Genomic DNA, 27,974 nt, shown 5'->3' on the forward strand with positions numbered 1-27,974 from the left:
AATGTAACACACAAAAATTCTTTAGTGTATTTTTCTCAAGTGTAACATTCCAATGTAATAAACTAAAAAATTCCTTAATATATTTTTTTCAAACGTAATAATGTAACATTTAAAAAAAAAACTCCCTAGTGCATTTTATTCTAACACAACACTCCAATCAACGTAACACACAAAAATTCCTTAGTGAACTTTTTCCAAACGTAACACTCTAATGTAACACCAAAAAACCATACTAATAGAAATGTAGATTTTCACGCTCAACAACTAACACTTCAGCTATCAATCCCCCAAAAAGAATATTACACACTTCACATTTCCATTTACATCCCAAAAACAAGTCAAAAAATTGAAAAAATGAATCATAAAAAGGACACTTAGTTACATTCAAATGGCACCAAATCAAATAATTATAATTTTTCAAAACAAAAATGACTAATTGATTCATAAGAAAACTCTGAGACTAAATGGATCAATATTTTCCCATATGAGATTTATGAGTAAATTTTCCTATAAATTATGATATTGTGGTTATCATTAGTGCTTATTAGGAGTGAAAGGGTAATTTATAATTGGGCCGAGCTAAAGGCTTCTTTGTGAGTTGGACCGCATAATGGATCGGGGTAATGTTTGGTGTAGCCCGGTCTTAGAGTTAGCAAGCTTGACCCAGGCGAAGTATGGACCGAGCTATGGATTGAGGGGCTTGGGCCTTGCGTGATCGACCTCATCCTGGTTAGCCTGGTGAGGGATTGCTACAGTTAGCTGGGTTCGGACAACTAGAACCGAGGTGTACTTGGATGGGGACCGAGTTAGGCACGGTGTGTAGAATCACCAAATTGAGTATGTCAAAGTAAGTGTTAGCTCGGTCATACTGTCATCCAGCCATGGTAAAACCATCTCACTTGGTTTAAGCAGTGAGGGGGGTGTTGAAGGATAAGCATTATCTTTCAAGAGTGTGATTCCTAGGAGGACTCTACATGGAGGGATAAGAGTCCTATTAGGATTATGCCACATGGAACCTATAAAAACTCACAACATAACCCATGCAGAGGTAACACAATTTTGATTCTCAAATACACAGAGCTTTTGTCTATTTGTCTATTTTTGCTGACTTAGGCATCGGAGAGGTATCCGGCACACACCCGCCGACTAGCTCATGTTTGTGTTTTCTGGGAGTAAAGCGACGACGTTTGGAGGAGCACAGACTTGATCAACAAGATTATACAAGAACATTATTTCTTGCTCGTACAATTGGCGTCGTCTGTGAGAATTCTAGAAAGAACAAAACCTCTTGATCGAGTTTTCCTCGCTAGTTGGAAATAATTGCGCACAATGAAAACTTGTCGCAATCTGCCATTGATGGGCAAACCCCCGAAGGGGGTGGGAGGCGCAAAAGTCTGCCCTCTATCCCTCCCATAGCGGATTTAGAGCCCTAGCGACAGAATCCCTTGAGGGATGCAAGGGAGAGACAGGCTAACAGCCCCATGTCGCTCTCAAAGTCCTGAAAGACAGAGGCGGAGGATGGACCCTCAAGTTCTGGAGGATCGCGTGAAGGAGCAGGACGAATTAATAAGAAGGATGACGGCAGATATGGAGTTGATGAAGAGCCAGATAAAAGGAAAAGGGGTGGGGACAGGAGAGGGGCGCAAAGGCAACACACTCCCTCGCTACTTGGAAGATCGTGGTAGGTATACCACACCATCGCAAGCAGAAAGTAGGACCCTCAGAACAGGTGACACTCAATCAAGGACTTTCAAGACTCGTTACTCCAGGTCTGAGAGAACAAGAACAGAGAGGTCATATACTGAGGGAAGCACCTATCGGCCCTCACACACGCACTAGACGTCATCTAGGCACACGGAGTTGCCCAGATCATCTGACTTGAGAACTGTGCTTGAAGAAAGGGCATGATGGAAGGAAGATATCAGGGCACGCGACCCTCGAAGAGTTTCAGCCCTTCAGCGGTTGGCCCCTCGGACGCATGCCAGCGTCGAGGTAGCAATGCCAATGTCGCGCCTTGCTTATGAACTAGCAGACAAAGCATTAGCAAGGTTACAGAGCTCACAGTTCGTTCCGGTAATTAAGAACGCACCACTACCTTCAGGCTTTAACCAGCCCAAATTCACCACTTATGAGGGGAAGACAAACCCCTACATGCACTTAAGTCACTTTCGCCAGGTTATGGCAGTATACCGGCGAAATGAAGCTTTAATGTGCATCCTGTTTCCATCCATCCTTGGCGACCTAGGTCTAACCTGGTTCGAAAGACTACCAGAAGGTAGTATCGCCTCCTGGGCACAATTGGCAGAGGCGTTCGTGACTAGGTTCAGAACGAATACCAAGACGCCAGTGGAAATCGATCAACTACTCTCTATTGACATGGGCGACAAGGAGACGTTGAGATCCTACAACAGTCGCTACTGGAAAACCTTTAACCAGATTGGGGATTGCCCTACGAACTTCACCATTGCACAATACAAACGGGGCCTACCAGTCGGCAACAAATTGAGGGATTCAATTACTATGACGCTACCCCTCACGATGGAGGCCTTAATGGAGAGAGTGCACCAACATATTCGCGTGGAGGAGGATGGTGCCCATGCTAAAGAGAAATCTGGCACAACAGCAATACCAGATAAAAAAACTTCAGCAAAAGTCAACACAGTAGAACAACCAAGCAGGAATGGGCGAGGCAGGCGAGCTAACAGAGAGGACCCAGAAAAAAGGAAGCTAAGAGTTCGCACTACCATTACCACAGTGTTCAAAAAACCAATCTACCGAATCCTAAGTAAGATACAAGACGAACTTTTCGTCCGATGGCCAGCTAAGTTGGGAGAAGCACAAAAGGACTATGGCGAGAGGTCCTGGTGCACCTTCTATGATGAAAAGGGACAACGCACTGAAAACTGCACGCCGTTGAGGCAGCATTTGGAGGAGTTAGTAGCGGTTAGGCACCTAGACCAGTACATAGAAGAAGGAATACAGCTAGCCCCCCAAAACCACAACATCCCAAACAGGATGCCAATCGACGCTCCACCTCAAGGTGTAATTAACGTAATACATAGAGTATTTGAACCTGAGCAGGTATGTGAGCTCAAGGGAATGCTCAAAAAGGCTGAACACTTAAGGGAGGTATTAAGTGCACAACCTACCAACAAAAATGGGAGAACAGAGGCCACAAATGTCATATCTTTTTCAGACAAAGATTTAGCAAGGATATATTGCCCTCACAATGATGCACTGGTTGTCACTCTACGCGTCAAGGATTTCGAAGTCAAACGGATTTTGATCGACCAAGGAAGCTCATGTGAGATAACGTATTATGAAACCTTCAAACAATTGAAACTGGAGAACAAAGACATGACACCTGCAACATCTCCCATGATCGGATTCAATTCAATGCCAGAATGGCCAGTGAGCAAGATAATCCTCCCAGTTAAAGCAGGAACGATGACAAAACAGGTGGAGTTCTGGGTATTGAAAGTTCCTTCCACCTACAACAACATAATCTTGGGAGGACATGGTTGCATGCCATGCGATTGGTAGCGTCAACCTACCATCAAGTATTGTGGTTCCCCAACGAAGCCGGAGTGATAGAAGAGGTCTTTGGAGACCAAATTATGATAAAACAGTGCTTCGTCACAATAAATGGCAGCCATGCTGCCAAAGGCTATGTACAGATGGTGAAAGAACCTGAGAGTAATGAACTGTTTGCGGACGTTGGCAAGGCAGTTGAACAAAAGGCAGTAGAAGACTTGGTACAGGTAAAGATAGATGAAAAGGACCTAGAAAAGTTCTTTTTGCTCGGCTCGTCTTTGTCTAGCACTGACAGAATAGAGGTCATGGAATTCTTAACCTCTAACATCAAAGTGTTTGCCTGGACACCGTATGAAATGCTTGGTATTGACCCAAACTTCATCTATCACCACCTGAACGTCCATCCAACTGCCTGACCAATTATACAGCGCACTCGCAGATCAGCACTCCACCATACCGAGATAATGGCAGAAGAAGTGGGAAACTTGCTGGAGGAAGGAGCTATCAGAGAAGTGCACTACCCCAGGTGGATCTCCAATACCGTAGTAGTGCCAAAGAAGAACGGAAAATGGCGTGTCTACGTAGACTACAAAACAGTCAACAAAGCATGCCCAAAGGACAGCTTTTCCCTACCACGGATAGACCAATTGATAGACCTGACGGCTGGACACAATTGACTTAGCTTCCTCGATGCGTACAGAGGTTACCATCAGATCGCTATGTATGAACCAGACCAGGAGGTCACATCCTTTACAACGCCAAGAAGATTGTATTGTTACAAGGTCATGCTCTTTGGCCTAAAGAATGCAGGAGCAACATTCCAACGGATGGTCACCAAGATGTTTGAGCCATTGTTAAGCAGAACAATGGAGGCTTACATAAACGACATGGTGGTCAAGAGCAAGGATGAAAAGGACCCTCTCAGGGATCTAATTGAGATGTTCCAAATTCTGAAGAAGAACAAGGTGCGCCTAAATGCATCCAAGTGTGCATTCGGCGTAGGATCGAGAAAATTCCTAGGCTTTCTGGTGACCAACCGAGGTATAGAAGCAGATCCCTCTCAGATCAAAGAAATCCAAGATCTTGAGAGACCCAACACAGTCAAAGAGGTGCAGCATCTCACTGGCCTAGCAGCCGCACTCAACCGGTTCATAAGTCGGTCGTCAGACAGATGTCGACCATTCTTCTAAGCATTAAAGGCCACGTTTGAGTGGGATGAAGAATGCGATCGCGTCCTAGAAGACCTGAAAGAATACATGTCTTCTCCACCATTGCTAGTAACCCCAATACCTGGAGAAGAGCTCTTTTTGTACCTGGCAGTTTCACAGCACGCAGTCAGCGCAGTGTTGGTCAGAGCGGAAGGAATTCAACACTTGCCCATCTTTTATGTTAGCAAAACCTTGCTGGGCGCAGAAATCAGGTACCTACCATTAGAAAAACTAGCCTTAGCCTTGATGATGGCCTCAAGAAAACTATCGCATTACTTCCACGCCCACACCATAAACGTCCTGACAGCTTTTCCATTAAAAGTTTTGTTTGAGAGGGCGAACTTTTCTGGGCGAGTCTTGAAGTGGGCAGTAGAATTGGGACAATTTGATATCAAGTTTCAACCCAGAACCGTAATAAAAGCCCAAGCTTTGGCAGACTTTGTGGCAGAGTTCACACTAGGAAGTCATCACATCTGCCCAATTGACTTGACTGGTACGATAGGAATGGGGACAGAAAGCGTCACAGGAAATGCGCAACCCCTAATTCAAGATACCCAGCCACATTGCAAACCACACAGGCTTGAAGATCAAGAGGGAGGAATAAACCATGCCATTCCTAGTGAGGACTCATCGAAAAGAAAAAACTTGGGGCAATCAGACAGTGAAGAGCAAACCCCAACAGCAGGCAGGGACTTGGAAGAAAACATAAGCAACACGCACGACCCCAAGACATCATTCGACCCCTCCACTTGCTGGAAACTATTTGTTGGAGAGATGTGGAAACTCTTCGTGGATGGAGCATCTAATAGGCACGATGCAGGACTTGGCATAGTCCTCATCTCACCAGACGGCTTAGTAGTGGAACAAGCAGTCAACCTTGGCTTCCCAGCATCAAACAATAAGGCGGAGTATGAAGCACTCTTGGCAGGCCTAAAATCAACACTTTTCATGCAGGCCACCGAGCTAATGGTTTACAGTGACTCCCAACTGGTAGTAAACCAGATTTCAGGCGACTAAGAAGCAAAAGATGAGAGGATGGCAAAGTATCAAGAGTTAGTCAAAAGGGAAATCATGAAGTTCGAAGTAGTACGAATAGAGCAGATCGGCCGAGAAGAAAACAGTAGAGCAGACGAACTAGCAGGCTTCGCTTCGATGGTAGATACATCCATCCCACATCCATTACTGATCGACTTCCTACCAAGACCAAGCATTGAAGAACCCGAAGTAGTTGAGGTATGTTGCGCCAAATTAGGCCTTTCATGGATGGATCCCATTATAGTATTCTTAAAAGACGGCGTCTTACCCGAAGAGAAGAAAGAAGCCAACAAAATAAGAGCAAAGTCACAGCGATTTTGGCTCTCCCCATCAATGGCCTTGTACAAAAAATCCTTCACAGGACCTTATTTGAAATGTGTTCATCCTAGCAAGGTTGAGGCATTCTTATTCGAGATACACGAAGGCGTATGCGGAAGCCACCAAGGGGGAAGATCATTGGCTTACAGAGCAATTTCGCAAGGATATTGGTGGCCTTACATGCAAGCAGATTCAGAGAAGTATATGAAGAAATGCGAGAAATGTCAGAAGTTCGCACACCAAATACATCAACCAGCCAGAGAGCTTCTACCTTTAACTAGCCCATGGCCCTTCGCAATGTGGGGCCTGGACATAGTAAGATCACTTCCAACGACACCCGGCAACAGAAAGTTCTTTCTCGCAGCAACCGACTACTTCACAAAGTGAGTGGAAGCAGAAACACTCGCCTCAATAAAGGAGAAAGATGTGAAAAACTTCGTCTGGCAGAATATCATCACTCGGTTCAGCATACCCAAGGCTCTAATATCACACAACGTCACTTAGTTCGATGGCAAAATTTTTAGAGACTTTTGTGAGGAGTACAAAATAGAATTTTACAACTCTACACCAGCATACCCCCAAGCAAATGGCTAAGCGGAAGCATCAAACAATGCCGTCTTAGATGGATTGAAGAAAATGCTGGAGAAAGCAAAAGACAAGTGGGCTGAGGACCTCCCTCACGTCTTATAGGCTTACCGTACCACGCCTCGGCGGTCAACTAGAGAAACACCTTTTTTCCCTAGCCTATGGCATGGAAGCAGTAATCCCACTGGAAGTTGGCCTCCCCACTATTAGTAGTGAAAATTTTGATCCAGACTTAAATGGAGAAGCCATAGCATTGGAGCTCGACCTTGCAAAAGAAAGAAAAGAAAGAGCACTGGTTCACATCGCCTCATACCAGCAAGAGTTATCCAAAAAATATAACAAGACGGTACATCCGAGTCAATTCAAGATTGGAGATTGGGTGCTGCGCAAAGTAATGGGAAACACCCTGGTACCCGGAGACGGCAAGTTATGGCCTAATTGGGAAGAACCTTACAAAGTGGTTGGATTAGCAGGAAAAGAGGCATACCACTTGGAAGATAAAGACAGCAATGCCATTCCCAGGCCATGGAACACGGCCAATCTCAAACTATTTTATTTTTAACTTTTCTTTAAACATACTTGTAGTTTTTCTTTTTTCAATAAAACAAGTAGTTTCCTTTTCAGCATAAATTGTTTTCTTCTGTAAAGTAGTTTAGTGAGCTAGGGGCAATAAAATCAGAGTTGGCCGGAATAACCAACTTTGAGCTCTCTTCAGCCAAGATCAGGATCTAGGCTGAAGAGGTTGGCTAGAAAAACCAACACTTACTTCTCCTAAGCCGAGATAAGGATCTGGGTTGCAGGAAATTTGGCCAGAATAACTAAACACTTTACTCTAAGTTGGCAGGAATAACCAACTTTGAGCTCTCTTCAGCCAAGATCAGGATCTAGGCTGAAGAGGTTGGCTGGAAAAACCAACATTTACTTCTCCTGAGCCGAGATAAGGATCTAGGCTGCAGGAAGTTTGGCAGGAATAACCAAACACTTCGGCTCTGAGTTGGCAAGAATAACCAACTTTGAGCTCTCGTCAGCCAAGATCAAGATCTAGGCTGAAGTGGTTGGCTGGAAAAACCAACACTTAGTGCTCTTCAGCCCAGATAAGGATCAAGGCTGAAAAATGGTTGGTTGGAATAACCAACTTTAAGTACTCTTCAGTCGAGATAAGGATTTAGGCTGAAGAGTGGTTGGCTGGAATAACCAACTTTAAATACTCTTCAGCCGAGATAAGGATCTAGGCTGAAGAGTGGTTGGCTGGAATAACCAACTTTAAGTACTCTTCAGCCGAGATAAGGATCTAGGCTGAAGAGTGGTTGGCTAGAATAACCAAATTTAAGTACTCTTCAGCCGAGATAAGGATCTAGGCTTAAGAGGTTGGCAGGTATGACCAAACAGATTACAAGGTTAAGACTAAGATAGGTATCTCGGCCAGAAAATATTATACTTCATTCAGATTACAGTTGGAAAATAAATGCAAGCATGGAGTAAACCGAACAAACAGTCGAGGAAAACAAAAGAAGATTTCATTCAAGATTCAAGTCAAAGTTACAAGAAGTAAGGCCTTAGCCCAGTTACATATTCTTTCCAAAAGTAAAAAATAAAGGATCAAGCAAAAAGGTCATTGAGATCCGCATCTAGATCAACTCGAAGCCCGATTTTAGCAGGTAGCTCGGTCACACTTTCAACCAAGTCTTCTACCGGCGGCTCCACCCGAGCTGTATGGACAACAGGATCATTGGCGACAACCGGAGCATTATTAGGTTCTGGGAACTCCTCTTCTTCCTTAGGAATGTTAAGGAAGGTTTTTGAAGACCTCAGTCTCCTGGCTATGACCGAGCTGCACCACGGCTGCTCTCCACCCACATTTGAAATATATATCTTTGGCAGCTTCGCACTGCAGGATATACGTGGCTTCACCTTCTTTATAACCGCGGTCTTCTGAGTCTTCCACCATCTTCTCCAGCTTGGTTATCTCAGCATTCTTCTTCCTCTCGAGCTTGGCCAGCTCGCGCAGATATTTGTCTTTCAGCACAGCCGCAGTCTTTTGCTTATCTACTTCAGCCGAGCTAACAAGACCGGTCAGGTGGGCCATCTCGGTGTGTAGCTCGGTCATTTTCTGCTTGGCCTCCTCTAGCTCGGCTGATTTAGCCTTGGCCTCGGCCATGGCCTACCGTGTGATTTTTCGAAGCTCCAACACGCGCTTGTGAGCAATGTGGTTCTTCTGTAGGGCCTGCAAATAGAGAAAAACAATTCTGAATGAAACCGAGCAAACAGATGTACAAATTCAGAGAGGAAAAAAAAGAACTTACCAACAACATTGATTTTGTTGCTGAGCGAATGGCCTTCAGCTCGGTGAGATGATCGTGGTGCTCCATATCAGCTGGAAGGCAGACGCTCTTGGCAAGATTAAAAGCCAGTGAATGGTCTTTTTCTGCGACCACTGAATCGGAATCAGTGATAGCGCAATTCTTGTAGGTGATCTTTGGTACCCACTCAGAAGAGCTAGCTCGGTCAGAGCGCTCCGGTTGTGGACTCGGTGGTATGGTTTGGAGAAACATGGTTTCATCTTCGTCGACAAGGCGTGGCTTGGTTGTAGAAGTCCGAGCACGCTTGCTGGGCTGAGATAATGACGGCTGAGAGGTTAGAAGGGCTACTACAGCCTCTTGTGTCTGGCCGACTTATGGTACCTCGGCCTGATTTGTTTCGGTAATGAGGGCTCTTACTGCTCTCTTTTTGGCCATCTCTTGTTCTGCAGTCAAAGAGATAAAGTTGATTTGTGGAAGGGTTGGATCAGGTTCAGGAGAGGGTTCCAGAAGAAAATCTGTTACCCTGGTCTTCCTTCTACTACTGTATCTATTTGTCGGCTCAAAGTTGAGTAACTCGGCCCAACCTCGATCGCGATATCGTAGCGCGACGCGTAGTGCGTCTAGATTAGGGTAACTATACTGGGTCTTTAGATGGTTCAAGTCTGCATAAGGGAAAAAGACAACGGTTAGTACGGTCGAAAACGTATAAACAGAGTAAAAAAAGCACAAAACTAAGCTAAGATAATTATACCGGCTACTCCTTTATTCCAATTGATCCGGTCTCCTGGTATTTGGGCTTCTTGATCTTCGAAGTTATCAGAGACCCAGAAAAAGTCGTCATCATTTACATCTTTGTCCGAGGTATTTTTTATTATCTTCTCGTGACGTCTTCTTATTCTTAAATAGTACACCCAGCCATCTTCGTTCTGGCCAAGTGAATACTGGTGAAATAGCTTGGCTAAACCGAGATTAAGGCCAAGTCGGCGGTTTAGCTCGGCGATGCCATTTATTATTCAGTATGAATTGGTGGAAAGCTGGGTAGGACAAAGTCTTGTTTGTTTGAGGAATTCACAAAGAAGAGGCTGTACAGGGAATCGGAGCCCGGTTTCTACAATAGAAAGAAAGGTGAAGGGAACGAAGCCTAGTTTACCCCAGGGAGTGGTGTCTAGTTCAGCTAAACTAAGGTGAACATCATCAGGGATGTTATAGTCCCTTCAGAACTCGGCCATAGCCCCTGGAGAGTTTACTAAGAATATATACTTCTCCATGTGGACTTAAATTATGTATAATTTAGCTCGGTGTTGAGATGACCTTCAGTATCTCGGTTGAGCATGCAAAGGTGTGCCTACCAAGCTAGTCAGTCTGCAAAGTGAAAAGAAAGTGTTAAGCACAGATCGTTGAACCGGTCTAAAAGAAACAAAGGTAAAATAAATGGAGACCTAGCTCGGCTATGTGCTATACAGTCTATTCCTAGTTCGGTTAAAGCGAAGGACTTCAGCTTGGTTAAGTGGAACGAGAGGTTCCTAGCTCGGTTGAAGCTTAGGGTGTGGCGTTCTGGGTTCAGTTTTGACTAAATCAGAGAGCTAGTTTGGTCCCAAGTGATAGTCCGGTCATTGGTTAAGGCTTTCTAGTTCGATAATGCACACACCTAATACAGTTCCTTAGTTCGGCTAAGTGGAACAAAAGGTAAGACCTATTGGAGCTTAATCTAGTTCAGCTAGGTGCACACCTTAAGTACAAACAGGTTCCTAGCTCGGTTAGAAGTCTATTTTGGATCAAACGCGTCGTTCTTCAGATTATTCATGAATACAGTGGTTCTATTACATGGTTTTTTCCCAGAGGAATGGAAACAAAAATGGTATATGTATTTTGAAAAGTGTACGAGTATTATGCTACATACTTCAGAAACTATAAAAACAAAGAGGAAATGGGATTGAGTTACTTACAAGTGTGAAGACAAGAAGATGAAGATTGAAGTCGCAAGAGAAAGCTTCGTAGGCACTGTGTTTGGAAAAATGGAGGCTCAGAGAGAGAGAGAGAAGATAATGAATAATAGAAATGGTTGGTGCAAAACGTATGGTTTTTGTGTAAAAAGAGTGAAGTAGGCTGGACTATTCAAAATTCGCGAGATACGAAGTCGGCGTTGACAGTTGTACTCAACCAGTAGGAGCCAGCCACGCGTCTATGGAATAGCAAGTGATTCAGATGACAGCGTGACTGAAGAGACGTTTTTTGACCGAACCAATCAGTAGTCCGACAGCATTTTAGATCGGTTGAAAGAATAAAGTTTTTTAGCTCGACTGGTAACAGGTAATCTCGATCATGCTGCGCAGATAGAATTAAGGGGCAATTGAGAAGGTAATTTATAATTGGGCCGAGCTAAAGGCTTCTTTATAAGTTGGGCCGCATAATGGATCGGGGTAATGTTTGGTGTAGCCCGGTCTTAGAGTTAGCAAGCTTGACCCAGGCGAAGTATGGACCGAGCTATGGATTGAGGGGCTTGGGCCTTGCGTGATCAACCTCATCCTGGTTAGCCCGGTGAGGGATTGCTACAGTTAGCTCGGTTTAGAGAACTAGAACCGAGGTGTACTTGGACGGGGACCGAGCTAGGCACGGCATATAGAATCATCGAATTGAGTATGTCAAAGTAAGTGTTAGCTCGGTCATACTGTCATCCAACCATGGTAAAACCATCTCACTTGGTTTAAGCAGTGAGGGGGGTGTTGAAGGATAAGCATTATCTTTCAGGAGTGTGATTCCTAGGAGGACTCTACATAGAGGGATAAGAGTCCTACTAGGATTATGCCACGCGGAACCTATAAAAACTCACAACATAACCCATGTAGAGGTAACACAATTTTGATTCTTAAATACACAGAGTTTTTGTCTATTTGTCTATTTTTGCTGACTTAGGCATCAGAGAGGTATCCGGCACACACCCGCCGACTAGCTCACGTTTGTGTTTTCAGGGAGTAAAACGACGACGTTTGGAGGAGCACAGACTTGATCAACAGGATTATACGAGAATATTATTCTTACTCGTACAAGGAGTAATAAAATCTTAACAAATACAGAAAATTTTATGTAACCATCTGATCTAGGAAGAGGGTTTTAATAGACTCGAACTCTGCTTAGGTTGTGTTTGAAATCCAAACATAGCCTTAGCATTTTAATCTTTGGTTGATCCAACCACTATTAGCCCCGATTGGCTTGTGAGGATTGTACTAAGTCCTAATGTTGAGTATTGTTTTTTTCTTTTTTCTTTTTTAAGGCCCTTTAGATTTTGCTCACTTTGCATTCCAAATGCAACCGTGTGAAATAACAAAAGTATCTCCAAAATCAGATTACATTAAAACATTACCCCTCATGGCCATTGAACATCACTTTTCTTGAAGCCACATAGGTGATGGGCCTAGATGGAACCATAAAAATTGAGGGGGAAGTGACTTTCCAAGCAATATACTCAACTGCCCAAAACCATTGCTGGCAAGCCCAATCCAAGTTCTTGAAACCATTCAACTCAGTCCAACTGAAACGTATTTTAAGTCCATCCAAATATAGAATGGATTGTAATTGGGTTGTCTTTAGCTAGAAATCGGTTAAGGCAACCCAAGTGTCCATTGGGTTTTACGAAGAGAACGGTGGAGTTACAGGCCGGTCCTATGGACCCGTCTTATTACCCAGCAGGTCCTACCTAAAAAAATCAAACAATATTTTTCATTTTTACCCCTAGACTCAACACTGTAAATATATCACTGGTTTAAACAAATTTATCACTGATTTATCACTTGTTTTAACAAATTTTTCACTGGTTTATCACTAGTTTAAACAAATTTATCACTGATTTATCACTGATTTGAACAGATTTATCACTAGTTTAAACAAATTTATCACTAATTTGAATCCACTTGAACACAAGAGAGATGGGAGAGGAAATGGAGCTGAAGGAGAAGGCGATCTGAGCAGAGATAAGGGATAACCAGACGACGAAGAAGGAACCGGGCTTAAAGTTGAAGGAATTGAGGATATAAGCGACAATCAGTCCCAATGTCAAGGTAGCGAAGACAGGTGTGCCACCGAGGTCGAGGAGGAAGGCGGCGTAGGGTACTAAGGCGACGGCAATCCTAGCATTGTGGGCGAACAAAGAAGTCTCTCTCTCTCTCTCTCTCTCTCTCTCTCAAACTCTCATCTCTCTCTACAAGAGCACTGTCGATGCCGATGCCGACACCGAACTACTATCACCGAGTAGTGACAACGATTCTTGCTTCTCTTTCCGACAAGTGACAATGATTTGCAGTAATGGAACAAATCTAGATTCAAATCTGAGTATAAAAACATAAAGATACAAACGGAATAAAAAAAATGTTCAAGACCTACAGGTAAAAGAGTTTCTATTAAGGACCTGTTGGATAATAACCCTTGAAAATAGAACTGGCTTGTAAAAATCCCAAGATGTAAGTCATGGATCCCGCTGCTTGAATCTAATTATTTGTCATAAGTTGTCTTATACCACATGAAGTGGGTAAAAATTATCAAAGTCTCGGTGCTCGACCCAATGATAGGTTCACTCCGAGGTTAGGCTAAGTTGGAGCTCAACTTATGGTAAACAGTTGCTCCAAAATAGGACAATCATTGGAGTTCGGCCCAATGCATGAGCGTCACTCCGAAGTGGAAGCTAGAAAACTCAGCCCAACGTGCAAGGCTCACTCCGAAGCAGATCGAGCAACAAGTTAGACCTCCAAGTTGGACAACCACTCCGATGTGGACCAATTTGAAGAAGGCCAACACACCGAAGGTCTTTTTTGAGCTCACAAAAGACAAACAACTTTACTCATCTCCTTATGTCTGAACAGAACATTGAGATATGGAGGCGTAGAGGGACAAAGCACACACACGACAAACTTGCACCTGAGTGTCAGGTGAAGTGGCTATCCTCTAATGGAAGACATTCACGATTTAGACAAACAGGACAAACCTGCACTTGAGTGTCAGGAGAAGTGGTCGTCCTCCTCCAATGGGAGATGACCACAAATAAGACAACTGGCGAAGAGATAAGGTCTTGGAAGACAAACAAAAAGGTGAGCACTATTCACCTTAAAGGCATCCGAAATCCACACACTCAACATATACAGTCTCTTTACATCTCTTATTCTTCTCTTCTAGTCCCTGACTTTACCATCGGAGGGGTTTCAGACCAAATCCCGATCAAACAGCTTCACCGTTTGTTACTCTGTGCAAAACTTCTTTTTTCGGAGCACGCTGTTCTTCCAGGAAATTCTACCCTTCATCATAGTGCGACAATTACCCCCGCACATCACACAATGAGTAGTTAGTATGCATTTGATGACGATCAAATGCCATCTGATCTATTGGATTATGGGCTTGCTTGATCAACAACTACGATTGCATGCTCCTAATTGAGCATGTATCCATCAAATTAAAGGCTTAAACTAATTATTCATAATAATAGTTGAAGATAGTTGTTAGCAAAAATTTAGTTGACATACCACAATCAATTAAATTAAATTTAGTCATAATCGACATATCATAATAGACAAAAAAATAAATTATGGTGTCAACAATAATTTTCCTAAACAATAATATATATATATATATATATCAAGCCCTCTTTTATTGGTGTAATTTCGTTGTATTACTTGTACTGTATTTTACATAATAAAATTCTCACAACTTGTGGCAACTTTATTGTGAGGCCTAGTGGAGTTGGATATATGCCATTTAGATTAGATTTGGAGATTCCAAATTCTAGCTACTTCCGTGAAAGCAATCCAAGGCACCACATCGAAGGCAAAGTGTCCAACTCCGAACATTTGAGATCTTTAAAGCCAAAGATGCCAAGACTAGCACTCATGGTGGCTCTTCAACCGGATGCAAGTTCTCTCTCCAATACACGATTGTAATGGATCCATTTTATCATTCAACGGTTGTAAAACAATCATATGAATTTATATTATTTTAAATTAAGAAAAAATCATTACAATCATTGACATTTTTTTCACAACTAAGTAATCAAAAGGATCTCAATCCCTTCAAAACAAAACTGATTTTGTATGTTCCGTTACTTTTAGAAGAGGGTGTTGGATGCTTAACGTTTTAGTAAGAAAAATGAAATACCCTTACTTTAACTGCCCTCTTAGACATGATTAATTCAAGACTAACAATAATGCACATGCATTGCCCGCCTGTAACATGGTTTAGCGAAGGCACCCAATTATTTGATAATTTATCGTATACAAATTCCCCCCTCTCTTTGTATGCGACAACTGAAATTGCACTTTAATATTGAAATTAATTTGGCATTAATTTCTTATAGTCAAGAAAGTAGTTTCAAAAGCATAGATTTGCTTTTTCTTTCCTAGTGTTATTCCAAATCAAATAGCGTGTGAATCATGGAAAAGAAGTTGAAACCCCGTTATTCTTCATGATCAAATGCAATGGACTACATTCACCCTAAAAAATAAAGAAAGAAATTCAAGTAAAAGCCATTGGTATCGAATATTTGTCTGATAAGTTCATTTGAAGCGAATGTTAAAAAGTCAAGCAAGTGGCATCCTTAATAGATTGACACACACACACACAATTTGACGACCCAATATATGAGGTTCCGTTAAAATGAAATGATTATTTTCGTGACACGAACTCTAGCCACCGTAACGCTAACGTTAGAAAGTTGATTATTGAGTTCACACGTGAGATCCATCATGTGATACATATTATTTCGAATCAAAACAAATTGTAATCGGATTAAAAGAATTATTTAGCCACAAGTATTGATCCTTTACGTGTTTAAATATGAACTTCTTGTCCTAGCTTAGTTAACTTTGTGAGGAATCCATTTTTTATTCTCTCTTTCAAAAAGCCAAGCTAATCTTTACCTTAGGGTGTCCACAGCATTTTCTTGATTCCTTTTTATTTATTTATTATTTTTGAGAAATAATAGCTATACAAAATTAAAATACTAAAAAAGTATAGTGTATAGATCCATCTTGAGTGCCGTGAGTTTTTGTTTTTTTAATTTATTATTTATTTATTTCTATGTGCGTGTGTTTTAATTCTATGCATATAGCAATGTTGACTATTTTTTAAAAAATGCTGTCTCATAAATTTTTTCTCTAAAATTTATCGTAAAAATGAGGTGTTAAAATTGATACATTACAACATATAAAAGTTTTAGAAACCAAATATTTTGGTCTCTCTAAAAGTAAAAAATTTGTTGCAAAAGACATTTAGGGACTAATTTATGTCGTCATGAGGATAGTCACTAAAAGGTCGTCCCGAAAAGTCAAAAATAAAGCTTTTAGTGACAAAATTTTAAAAATGTCACTGATAAATAAATTTTCAAGAATAAAATAATTTAGTCTCAAAATGGTTTAGTTTTTGAGATAAAAAATTTGATCCCAAAAGGATAATAATTCACTACTAATGTTCAATTTTTGTTGCTGAAAATATAACAACGACACTTAAATTTTAATTTTGTCTATAAATTTTAATTTCTAAAACTTTAATTTTTTGTAATTATAAATGCACGCAATATTCAAAATACTTGCCGTCCATAGATATATTTTTTGGAATATGTACTGTTATTGTTATTTTTTGATAAAGCACGTATGCACGAAAGTCTCAACATACATACATGCACTTCGAACCCTATATATATACAAGGTTGAAGAAAGGATCTGTAACCTTCCATTTTTTTCTAACTTCTGAGAGTTCTTTTTCTTACTCCAATGGGTGACCAACAGGTACCACAATTGAGTTGTTATTGTTATTTTAACATATTCTGGCTTGAGAAATGACAAAGAAGTTTTGATTGTGTTTTCATTTTTTCTTTTTATTTTTTTTACACATAAAATTATTGAAAAGTAACAAAAGAAACCCATCATGTTTGATTGATTTGACTTGTATCAAATTGCGCTTATGCATGAGAAACGTTTTTTACTAACATAGATGCCAAATAATGAAAACCCTAATATAGTTGTTAATACATTTATAAACTTCAAAGTGTGAAAATAAAAAATATTTTTTTATATTTGATTGTGACCTTAAAATTAATGTGCTAATAATTATGTTAATTGTAGCCTTAGTGGTGGTGACGGTGGTGGAAGCAAAGGCATCGTGTTGTGGAGGAGTGGTTGTGGTGGTGGTAGGGCAATGATAGAGGTGGTGGCAAAGGTATGGTGATGGAGATGGGGAGATGGAGGTGGTGATGGCAGTAGTGGTGATTGTGGCGGTGGTAGTTTGATGGCGTTGATTTAACTTCAATTTGAAAAATATTTTTCACCTTTCAAAATAAAAATTAAAAAAAGAACTTATTTTTTCTCAAATAAGTTGATTTTTTGTTGATCTTAAAAAACATTTTTTGTTTACAACTGTTTTCCATCATATCGAATGCCAAATAATGTAATATATTAATTTGTTTCTGCCAAAACAAACTTAACCTAAATATTTATTTCATCTATCATAAGTTAAGTTTATCTCAAATTATCGGATATTAAGATGGGGTTTTTATTTGTTTGCAGATCAATATTAATGCCAAAGAACTTAAAATTGTTTGGGGCAATGATAACCGCTATTGGCGCACGCCAAAGGAATCGTGAGTATTCTGCATCTTTTATTTGTTTATTTATTTTGATTCTTATTCTATTGATCCGAAGTGCATATTTTGTACAATCCTATATGTAGCTAACTCATTAAAAATATTAAATGAAATGGATGACAAGCATTGCCACCACAAAAAAAGAAAGAAAAAAAAAAGAAAGAAAAGAAAAGAAAGAAATGAATGACAAGTATTGTTCTGAAAATAGTTGTTGTCGTTTTATTTTTGGTTGTTTTTTTGGCAGGAATCAACCTGCAGAACTATTGCAAGTGTGTTGGCTAGAAGTAACAGGAAGTTGCGTCATAGACAAGGGAAAAAAGTACAACGTTACCTTCGAAGTGTCATTGACACCAGATGCATTTGGTTGGAACAATACTACACTCTACATTATGGCTAAGAGAGGTGAAAAGGGAAGATACACTTGGAAAAAAGTTAACTTAACCAACCAAAATACTAATAAGGACCAGCATTTCTTTATTCCTGAAGAACATTTGATAGTTGAGCCTGATACGAATGCTTCTGACGACAAGCTCTATTTCGGTCTCTACGAAATCTGGAAAGGTAACTGGAAAGGCGGTCTCAAAATTTACCGTGCAGTTGTTGAAACCCGTTAATTAGCAGCAATGACTGCACCAATTGATACATATGTTTGTTTTTGTGTGTCTGTGAGGGATATTATTATCATATTGTATAAGGGAGGATGAGTTATAACTCATGCAGATAAAATAAAATCCAGAAATATGTATACATATATGTTTTCATAAATCCTTAAATAAATATCAATTGGTGTTTGCTAAACCTTGTTGTACTTAAAATTGTTGGACAATCTTCACTGTATTTAATTAAGTTAAATTCTGTTGTGTACTAAACAACAACCAGAATAAAAGGAAATAAAGAAAATGAGAGAATTTGTTTGATTACAAAAATCAAACTCTAAATAATAAATAAATAAATAAATAAAACCACAGATTTTATTTTATTACAAAAACAAAATTTAAATCTGATTTTAATAAATAAAAACAATACTGAAAATAAATTAAATAACTTACTTGATTTAATTTGTTCGAATTATTTTCTGATCAAGTCCAGTGTTTGACACTGTGTCCTTAAGACAGATTCGTCCTCTCCACGGTGCTTTCAAAATTTGGACGTCTATCTCCCAGGATGAAATGATCTACCACAAACAATAGCAGCACTACAAATTGTTTGTCTTACGAACACACTAAGTGTTTACACTCTTTCTTTCAGAAATAAAATGCAACAAAATGAAGAATAGAATAAGCAGAGGTGAAATACGAACTTTCTGAATATGAATAACATCAAATGAGGGTGGTCTTATTTATAGATGTAAAGGTGGCTCTTGATTTTAAATTGAACAGGTATGATACCTGTTGGTTTTGAATTCAAACAGATTTGAATCTGTTAATAATTCAAACAGATAGCAAAAAACGTGAAGGGCCCTGTTTGGGTGTGCACTAATTCCAAACTAGTTTATTTCTGTTTGAAAACGGGAAGGGCCCTATTTGGATGTACAGAAAATCCAAATCAGTTTAATTTAAATTCTGAATTTTATTTTACCAAAAATAAAATTAAATTCAAATGTTTTTGGCCCAAAAAGATTAATATTGGGCCGAACAAGCCCAACCCAACCTCACACCACGCACCCGCACCCGCGCCCAAGCCCAGCCCGCCCGACCGGACGGCGGCGGGGCGCGCGTGTGTGGTGATTTTTGGGTCCAATGGGTCTCGCCCATAACCTCTCCCTCTAAAACACTTGGGTACCCCTTGGGGCACACCCCAAGTACCAAACCCAAGCCTTATAAACCCATTCAAAACCTCCCACCAAATCAATGTGGGACAAATCATTTTACAACCTTAAGGAATTTCCACCAAAACTCCATTTCCATGGAGCACACTTTAGTTTCAATTTCCCATTCACTCGGTAATGGTTTTGAGCAACCAAATATACCACGTGAATCACAACGCAGCATAGAACGCGTTACCACTTTGACCCGTGAAAACCGATGCACAGGGCCTACCTAAAAAATAGACCAAACTTAGGAAAAAATTCTGATTTTATCCAAAATTTTATAACTATTTCCAACAAAAATTTATATATTGGTGTTTTCATGAATTGGATTCAATGGTCATCTCTCATTTCCAACTTAATTAGTACCTTCGTACTTTCATGAATTGGGAATCAATATTGTTATTATTGTTAATGCCAACTGTGCCTTGTGTCTCTACGACGCTCTCATGGCGTGTAGAATCGTTTATGAACAAAAACATGTGTATTCAACAACATTTTCTCTCAAATGTTTGATTGTGAGCTTTTATTAAAGGCCAAATTTTACTTTATTCCTTGTGATTTAACTCATGTTAGTATAGCTCTTTGTAATTTGGAAAAAACACATGATGCCCTGTGATTTATAGACTAAAATGGACTGTCCAGCTCATTAACCAAATTACAGGGCATAGTTCACCCATATTGACCTACTAAGAAACCCCAACTCTGCAGCTTCTATTGTTGTGTAATTGTACAATGTTGATACAAAAGACTGACCAGATTTGATAGCAAACCACACTGGTTTGTCCACACCATCCAAATTAAGAGATGGAACCAATCTCAGCACATCTCGGAGCCTGATAAGTTCCTCATCCTCCCAAACAAACAGCTGCCTTATGTACGGTTCTTTGAAGAAAAAATAAACCACACATGGAGTAATATAAAGTAGAAAGAGGATTACTAAATGACCCTACATTTTTTCTTTGGGCATTCACCTCTTCTATTTTTCTTTTTTTATTATAATTTTTCCCTAACATCAATTTTCATTTTTGATCCCATCTTTATCCTTCCAATCCTAACCCTAACCCCAACTCCAACTCCAACTCCACCGCTACTTCACTCCGGTCGGCAACGTCCTCCAACAACCATCCTAGTGCCTCTCCATTAGCGACCACCCTCTCACCACGTCTCACCACTACGACCCCCTTCCACTTCTCTCTCTAATCTGGATTTTCTCTCTCTCTCTCTCTCTCTCTCTCTCTCTCTCTCTCTCTCTTTCTCTTCCCTTCCTCTTCTTCTTCTTCTAGGTTCAATGCCTTCCCACCATCGCCACTGTCACCCCACAGCCTCCCACAAAACATTCCCTTACCTTTAAAAACTTTTTCCTTTCCCAGAACCACAATCATTTCCTCAACCTTCTTCTCCTGCAAAGACCACTTTCAGGCCCTTATTCATCACTGATCTCCTGCCTTCCCACCATCGGTCGTCACCTCTCACCTCCTCCATCTTCTTCTTCTTTTCTTTCTCTCTCTCTCTCTCTCTCTGGTACACAGTGTTGGTTTTGGAGATGAGATCGAAAGTCTAGGTCGCGATGTTAAGGGGTGCTAGATCACCGACGTTAGGTGGTGGGTTGGGGACGTCTAGTTTGCAGTGTTAAGAAGTACTAGATCACCGACAATAAGGGGCCTGAAGAATGCGGTGTTGCTAGACTGGTTCAAAGCAGCGTCAATGGTGGTGGCCGTGGATGGTGGTGCCAACGCAATAGCAGATGTGGGCTAGTAGCGGTAGTTATCGGAATTGGTGAGGATGGAATTAGGGTTAGGGTTAGGGTTTGGGTTTGGATTTGGGATTAAGAGTATAGTTAGCATAAAGAGGGGGTTTAAAGAGAAAATTGAAGGGGTTTCATTTTGTTGGGTGGGCGTTCAAAGAAGTGGGAGGCCAAAATAAAAACGTGAGGATAAATGGTGACCCTTATAAAGTAAAGGTAGCTAAAACTATGTTTGCTTTGCTCCCTTAAATTGCACCAAGTTCATAAACTAATTTATTGGGTCCTAAACTTAAGCTTGTTAGTTAATTTATACTATACTCCCACACTTAAATATCTTTTCTTTCTTTCTTTTTTTTTTTTTTCTTTTTTTTCTTTTGGTGGGGGTTAGGAGGGAATCCAAGGTAGGAAATATTGTAGCTTGTAAATCATGTATAACGCAGCAGGTAAAAAAATTTAAGCCATATTTTAGGTGATGGAATCCGAAACGATGAACTTTGTGGGTAAATCACGTGTTTTACAAATCACAAACTACGAACACCTAGCAATTGAGTGATACCACAGTATGAGTATCATCTACACCAGTCATAGTGCAAAGGCTTGATTGTTTTACAAATGGGAGAGAGTTAGAGAAAGAGTATGAAAAAAATATCAATCGTTATTCTAATCATCCCACATCCCATATATAACGTATCTGATATAAAGGCTATCTAACCAGCTATCCATATCTGTTCATAAGATATGATAGATATAGATATAAGATAGTGGGTTATCCAAAACTAAGGATAGATAATAATTTAAATTCAAAAATCAAATTATTTAGATGATCTGATATTAATCATAGTCATGCCACATGGACGCTCAAACCCAGGTCCAATACCCGGCCCAATTTCCAACATCTTTCACTCGCACATGAGTTTGCATGACACTGTCACATCTCTATCTCAATCTCCCCAAATATTAAACAATTTCATACTAGCCAATGAACCGTGCGACTGCTGAGAACACCTACATGTGGGAGCTTTATACAAGAAACTCAATATGAGCCAGCATAGAGACATCAACCCAAGAAGAATAGAAATAGTGTCTCACGTACCCGAATCCATCTAGCTACATTGGTCCAAAACATCTCTAATCCCTCAAAGAGCATGTTTGACCCTCCTAGGTTCCGCATTATATTCACACCCAATCAGCATTGCATAGAGAGCGATGTGTGTTGTCGACAATGAATATGGAGCAGAAGTGTAGAACTAGATGATCTTCCCTTCACCCTCATATCATTTAATTCGGAATTGACTGCTTTTCCAGTAATGTCCCTTAAAGCCGAATCAAACATAACCGTAGGCAACATACCAAAGTAGCTGAACATCTGTCACCCCTCAAACCCGGGCCTGACCCGCCGTGGCCCACAGGGACTTAGCCTAAGGCACACGTAAGCCTAAACACGAATCCATGATCACATTGAACAACTATACAATAGTCCAGTAACAAATAACCAAACTTAATCCAATGACATGCCACAAGTAGAAACAATAACCAACCGTAATCAATACCATCCAACTTAACGGATATAAACAGCCCACATATCAAAATAATCCTAAATGAACCCCAATAAAAATAAAAATATGCACAAACTTGACATAATAATCTAAAACAAAATAAATGAATGTCCTAGAGGTCCATGCAATTGAGTTCCCATTATGCCATGAGTTCACTCTAAATCCTTCTAACACCTGGAAGTGATAAACAACTTAGTTAGCTGATAGCTCAGTGAGTAGCAACATGGATAATAAATACAGTTTTGAAAACAGCGTTTAATTCTAAAATAAGATATATATCATAGAAACCAGATTGGCATACAGTTTGGTAAAGACAATCTGTTTCAAAAAGAAGATTCTGCAGTTCAACAGTTAAAATACTCATGTCTTTAAAAAACATGATAAATGACATTTTCCACTTAAAACAGATTACAACATGAACACCAATAATTTTTCTGGGTACCAAGAAATAACAAGTAACTTGTCACGCAGTTCTCAAGGCTATAAGCCCTATTGGATCGAATACCGAACTAAAAGTCATCCTCAGGGTGGCAACCTGGGCCTTTTCTCTTAAGATGATCCGATTGAAGGTCACCTAACTTAACCTAGGTATTTTCCTTACAATCATTGAGCACTAGAGTCATCATGGCTCAACCCGGATCTGTTCCCTAGTGGCCAGAGTCACCACACACAGTGGAATAATTTCCCTAGACTAAAATATATAGATTGTCCCAATAATCAATACACATCGATTTCACAAAACATGGTAGTTCACCATTATAAACACGAGACCAAAACAAATAGTTTACAGTATGCCAAGTTCACACATATTTCAGTTAATTCCATTGATAATATAATAATTTATCAAAACAGTTTAATCCTGAAACAATAATTAAATTTTTCAACAGTTCAGGGTAGGGGAACATTTATAAAAATATGTAGCATAAAACTACTCACCCAAAAACAAAATAATATAATCCTCGAATAGAGTATGAAAGTCCAACTAGTGCCCTAAACCAAGTATGAAGACTATACGTCACTACTAATTTAAAAATACTAAAGATAATAATAAACTAAATATCCCACACTAAAGCGCACTAACACAGCTCAACCCCACTCACCGTTACTCTTAAATAATATCTAAGTTCATGTTCTTCAAGGTCTAAAATTACCCAAGACATGGGTTCCAATCGAAACTTAACTAAAAGTAACTTTAAGATAAAACAGAGTTTTAAACAAGTTTTCTCAATCTATTCGCTAACTTTGAAAATTAAAAACCCACTCCATGCTGTTCGAAAAATTCCAAAACCCTCCAGATATCAACTAATATATCCTAAGTTTCAAATCCAATTGGTTTTACTTGATTTGCTTATCAAAATAATTATTTACAATTAATCACTCCCAAACAGATTGTTTTCTGCAGCACTTTACAAAAATTAATGGTTCTCTTAGTATACACGAGCAATCAATGCAAGGCAAAAAATTTAAGAAACTAGACTCGTAACCAGTTCTAATGACGTTGATTTGATAATTTTCTAATTTATACCCAAAGAGAACGACACTTTCAAATTTATTGTTTTAAACCAATTTTCTGGACAGATTTGAACGCAGCAATTAACATAGATTTTGACTCCCAAAAATTATGAGAAAATTCAAATATGCAATTCAATATGTAATTAATCTACTGTAAAAAATTCAGTTCAAAATTCATTCCTTTGATATGATTTCTTGATTTTTAAAATTTGTGGTTCTATATAGAATTTTTTGTATTAAGAATTACACCCGTTATTTCTCATTACCAATCACTAACTTAGCACCCAAACAACACACCCGTTTCTCATATTCCTTCCCAACAACAAGCAAATTACACATATAAACCATCAAAATATATAGATATAATAAAATAGGACAATACCTTAGAGTTGTTGACCACCAATGTTGCCAAAAGTTTCTCTCTCTCTCTCTCTCTCTCTCTCTCCCCCTCCCTCCCTCACGGCTGCTATGAAGAACAAATAAGAAGGTAGGGTTTTGTGTATATTTTATTTAATACTAGTGGTTGGGTACACCTAGAGCATGTATAGGTCAAATAAATAAATAATATACAAAATGTTTCAATATGTTGTAAGCAACTCAAATGGTAAGACCATTATTTATCAAATTATGGTCTAGAGTTCAAGTCACACCCTCTTCTCTATTTATTTAATTTTGTTTTTAAATAATAAATCTTACCTCTAAATTAAAGACTTTCACCATAAATTTATTTTAACTTTTAAAATTAATTAAAAGATCCTCAAATAATACTTAGTTTGCACTTAAAGATTCATAAGCAAAATATTTGAGATTGTAAAATAATTATTATTTAATTGTTTATTTGATTTGTATATTCGGGTTCTCACAACATTAACTCCTCATCTTATGACATAGTCAAAGGGCACAAAGTGAAGTCATTGGAAAAGTGACTTTTAGGACTCACACGGTGAGGAAACAGGGATCCATTCTCTCACCTTGCTAACGGGTCGATAAGCACATGCAGTACGAATGCATATTATAGTGGAGTAACTCTTCCAAAGAGTGATGTTAAACTCACACACCATACAGATCTTAGTCTAGTCGCTCTTAAGCACATAAGTCACTTTCTAGCGTCTAACTCGAGTTCTCTATTTGCTTGCTTCACAGGCATCAAATGAGATTTCGTATCTGGCTATCCATAATAGGCACATCATGGAAAAGTGGGTACTCTTATATACATGGTTACTCTCTAGCAAGACCTCATCTTGGCTTCAACCAAGGCGACATAGCTAGTGGAAAATTTTAGCCTCTCTCTTGGCTTCAGATACAATAAGCCACTAGTCTCATCCTTGCTCGTTACCTAGCGCTAAGGGCGATTGCTCGTGTGAGTGAGCCAATCTTGCCTGCTAACATCAATTTATTTATTTTGTGTATGCTAATTCACAAACCATTGCAAAAAGTAGTAAACATAAATGTGTAATAGAAACAAATATGAATACTGATGGCATAAATATTCCCAAAAAAAATATGAGTTCAACTAAATACACATATATATATCACCACCTACGTAGTCCTAAAGCCCTAACATGAGTAAGATAAACATCTCCAGCAATGGGCTTAGTCAAAGGGTTCGCAACCATCCAACTCGTAGGGATGTGCTCCAGGATCACTTCTTTCTGCGCCACAATGTCTCTAATAAAATTGAACCTTACATCAATGTGTTTGGTTCTCCCGTGATACTTAGGATCCTTAACGTAAGCGAGTGCAACCATGCTGTCACAATGGATAGCCATAAAGTCTGAAGTGTGTGTGACAATATCCAAATACTGAAGGAATCTCCTCAACCAAACGGCTTCCTGAACGGCTGATGAACAAACCACAAACTCAGCCTCCATAGTCAATAAGGCGATACAGGATTACTTCTTACGGCTCCAAGAAATAGCACCATTGCTAAGCATGAAAGCATATCCTGAAGTGGACTTACACTCATCTAAGTCTCCTCCCCAATTAACATCACAATAGCCAACTAGACGTAGATCTAAACTTTGGTAACAAAGTGTGTAATCTGCAATCCCTCTAAGATATTGAAATATCCTCTTAACTGCTTTCCAATGAGCTGATCCTGGGTTGGATTGGTAACGACTCACCAATCCGACTGCATAACAAATGTTAGGGCATGTACACATCATAGCATACATCAAGCTTCCAACAACATTTGCGTAGGGAACACAGGCCATCTTTTCATTCTCTTCTGGAGTCTTAGGACTCATATCAAGGCTTAGGCTCACATCTCTCGCAACAGGAGTGTGAATGGATTTGCAGCTCTACATCTAGAATCGCTTTAGGATAGTCTTAATGTAAGTCTCTTAAGACAAACCAAGAAGTCTCCTAGAGCGATCCCTAAGTATCTTAACACCGAGCACATAGCTCGTTTCACCCATGTCTTTTATCTCAAATGTAGAGAACAACCACCTTTTAGTGGCGACAATCATCTCCTTGTCATTTCCAGCCAATAATATGTCATCCACATATAATGACAATATCATAAAAATGTCCTTAGACCGCTTAATGTACACACAGTGATCTTCATCGATCATCGTAAACCCATTAGAAACAATGGCTTGATGAAATCTCAAATTCCATTGTCTGGATGATTGCTTTAAGCCATAAATAGATCACTAAAGCTTGCAAACTTTAAGCTCCTGACCTACTACCACAAAGCCTTCTGATTGATCCATATAGATCTCTTCATCCAATTCTCTATTGAGAAATGCAGTCTTAACGTCCATCTGATATAGCTCTAAGTCCAACTGAGCTACTATGGCCAGAATTAGGCGAATAGAGGCAAACCTCACAACTGGTGAAAAAGTTTCCTCATAGTCCACATCCTCTCGTTGGGTGTAACCTTTCGCCACTAGGCGAGCCTTATACCTTTTTATGGAACCATCCGCCTTGCACTTGATTTTGAGAACCTATTTGTTCCCAATAGTCTTGCACCTTGGCGACAAATCAACCATGTCCCAGACATGATTTTTCTTCATAGACTTTATTTCTTCATCCATTGTAGCACTTCAATCTTTACTAGCAGGAGATGGAGAGCCTCTTTGAGATTCTTAAGCTCCATCTCATCACTAGGAGCAATCATGAATGCTTCCTTTTCAATCTCAAAATGACGTCATAGTATAGCTCCACGTTTGCTTCTACGCAGTTGAGAATCCTAAGAATCCTCATCCATTGGATCTAATCCATGGGCAGGTAAATCGCTCACATTATCCCTATGAGCTTGAGGGATTATTTCCTCATTCTCTATTAGGCTACTAGGTGTTCCTTCAAGTAGATCCTCCATCTCATAGAGCTCTACATCTCTAGTTACCTCACCTCTGCTAGGGAATCCTCCTCTAGGTAATCCACATCTCGTGAGCCAATTTCAATCACAGTTCCATCCGGATGCTCCCCAATAAATACATAGCCCTTAGAATGCTCACTACAGCGAATGAAGATACACTTCTTTCCTCTAGCGCCCAACTTTCCAAACTTATGAGAAGCGTTGTGTATGTAAGCTGCCGAACCCCAAGATCGCAAATTACCCATATCAAGCTTTTTGCCAGTCCACATCTCATATAGAGTGGAAGGAACTGATTTGGAGGGCACACGGTTAAGAATGTAAGCAACAGTTAACAAAGCATCTCCCCAATACGAAATAGGAAGATTAGCTTGCGCCATCATAGATCTAACCATGTCAAGCAATGTGCGATTCTTTCTCTCTGCTACACCATTTT

The 27,974-nt window shown here is 39.8% G+C and overlaps 1 protein-coding gene across 2 annotated transcripts; it reads left to right on the plus strand.

Annotated features, from left to right (window-relative positions):
* The first annotated feature begins 16,546 nt into the window (after positions 1-16,546).
* On the plus strand, positions 16,547-18,395 carry LOC114295147 (protein PHLOEM PROTEIN 2-LIKE A9). Of its 2 annotated transcripts, XM_028239340.2 has the most exons (4): positions 16,662-16,743; positions 17,080-17,173; positions 17,521-17,594; positions 17,842-18,395. In XM_028239340.2, the coding sequence occupies exons 2-4, from the start codon at positions 17,153-17,155 to the stop codon at positions 18,209-18,211; spliced, it is 465 nt and encodes a 154-aa protein (XP_028095141.2). In that variant the 5' UTR covers positions 16,662-16,743; positions 17,080-17,152; the 3' UTR covers positions 18,212-18,395. The 2 variants fall into 2 exon arrangements, with proteins under 2 accessions (XP_082742131.1, XP_028095141.2); XM_082886005.1 differs by lacking the exon at positions 17,080-17,173 and having other exon boundaries at positions 16,547-16,743.
* The last annotated feature ends 9,579 nt before the right edge of the window (positions 18,396-27,974 follow it).

The sequence above is a fragment of the Camellia sinensis genome, chromosome 9, assembly GCF_055761805.1.
Source record: "Camellia sinensis isolate YWXY chromosome 9, ASM5576180v1, whole genome shotgun sequence".
NCBI classification, from domain to species: domain Eukaryota; kingdom Viridiplantae; phylum Streptophyta; class Magnoliopsida; order Ericales; family Theaceae; genus Camellia; species Camellia sinensis.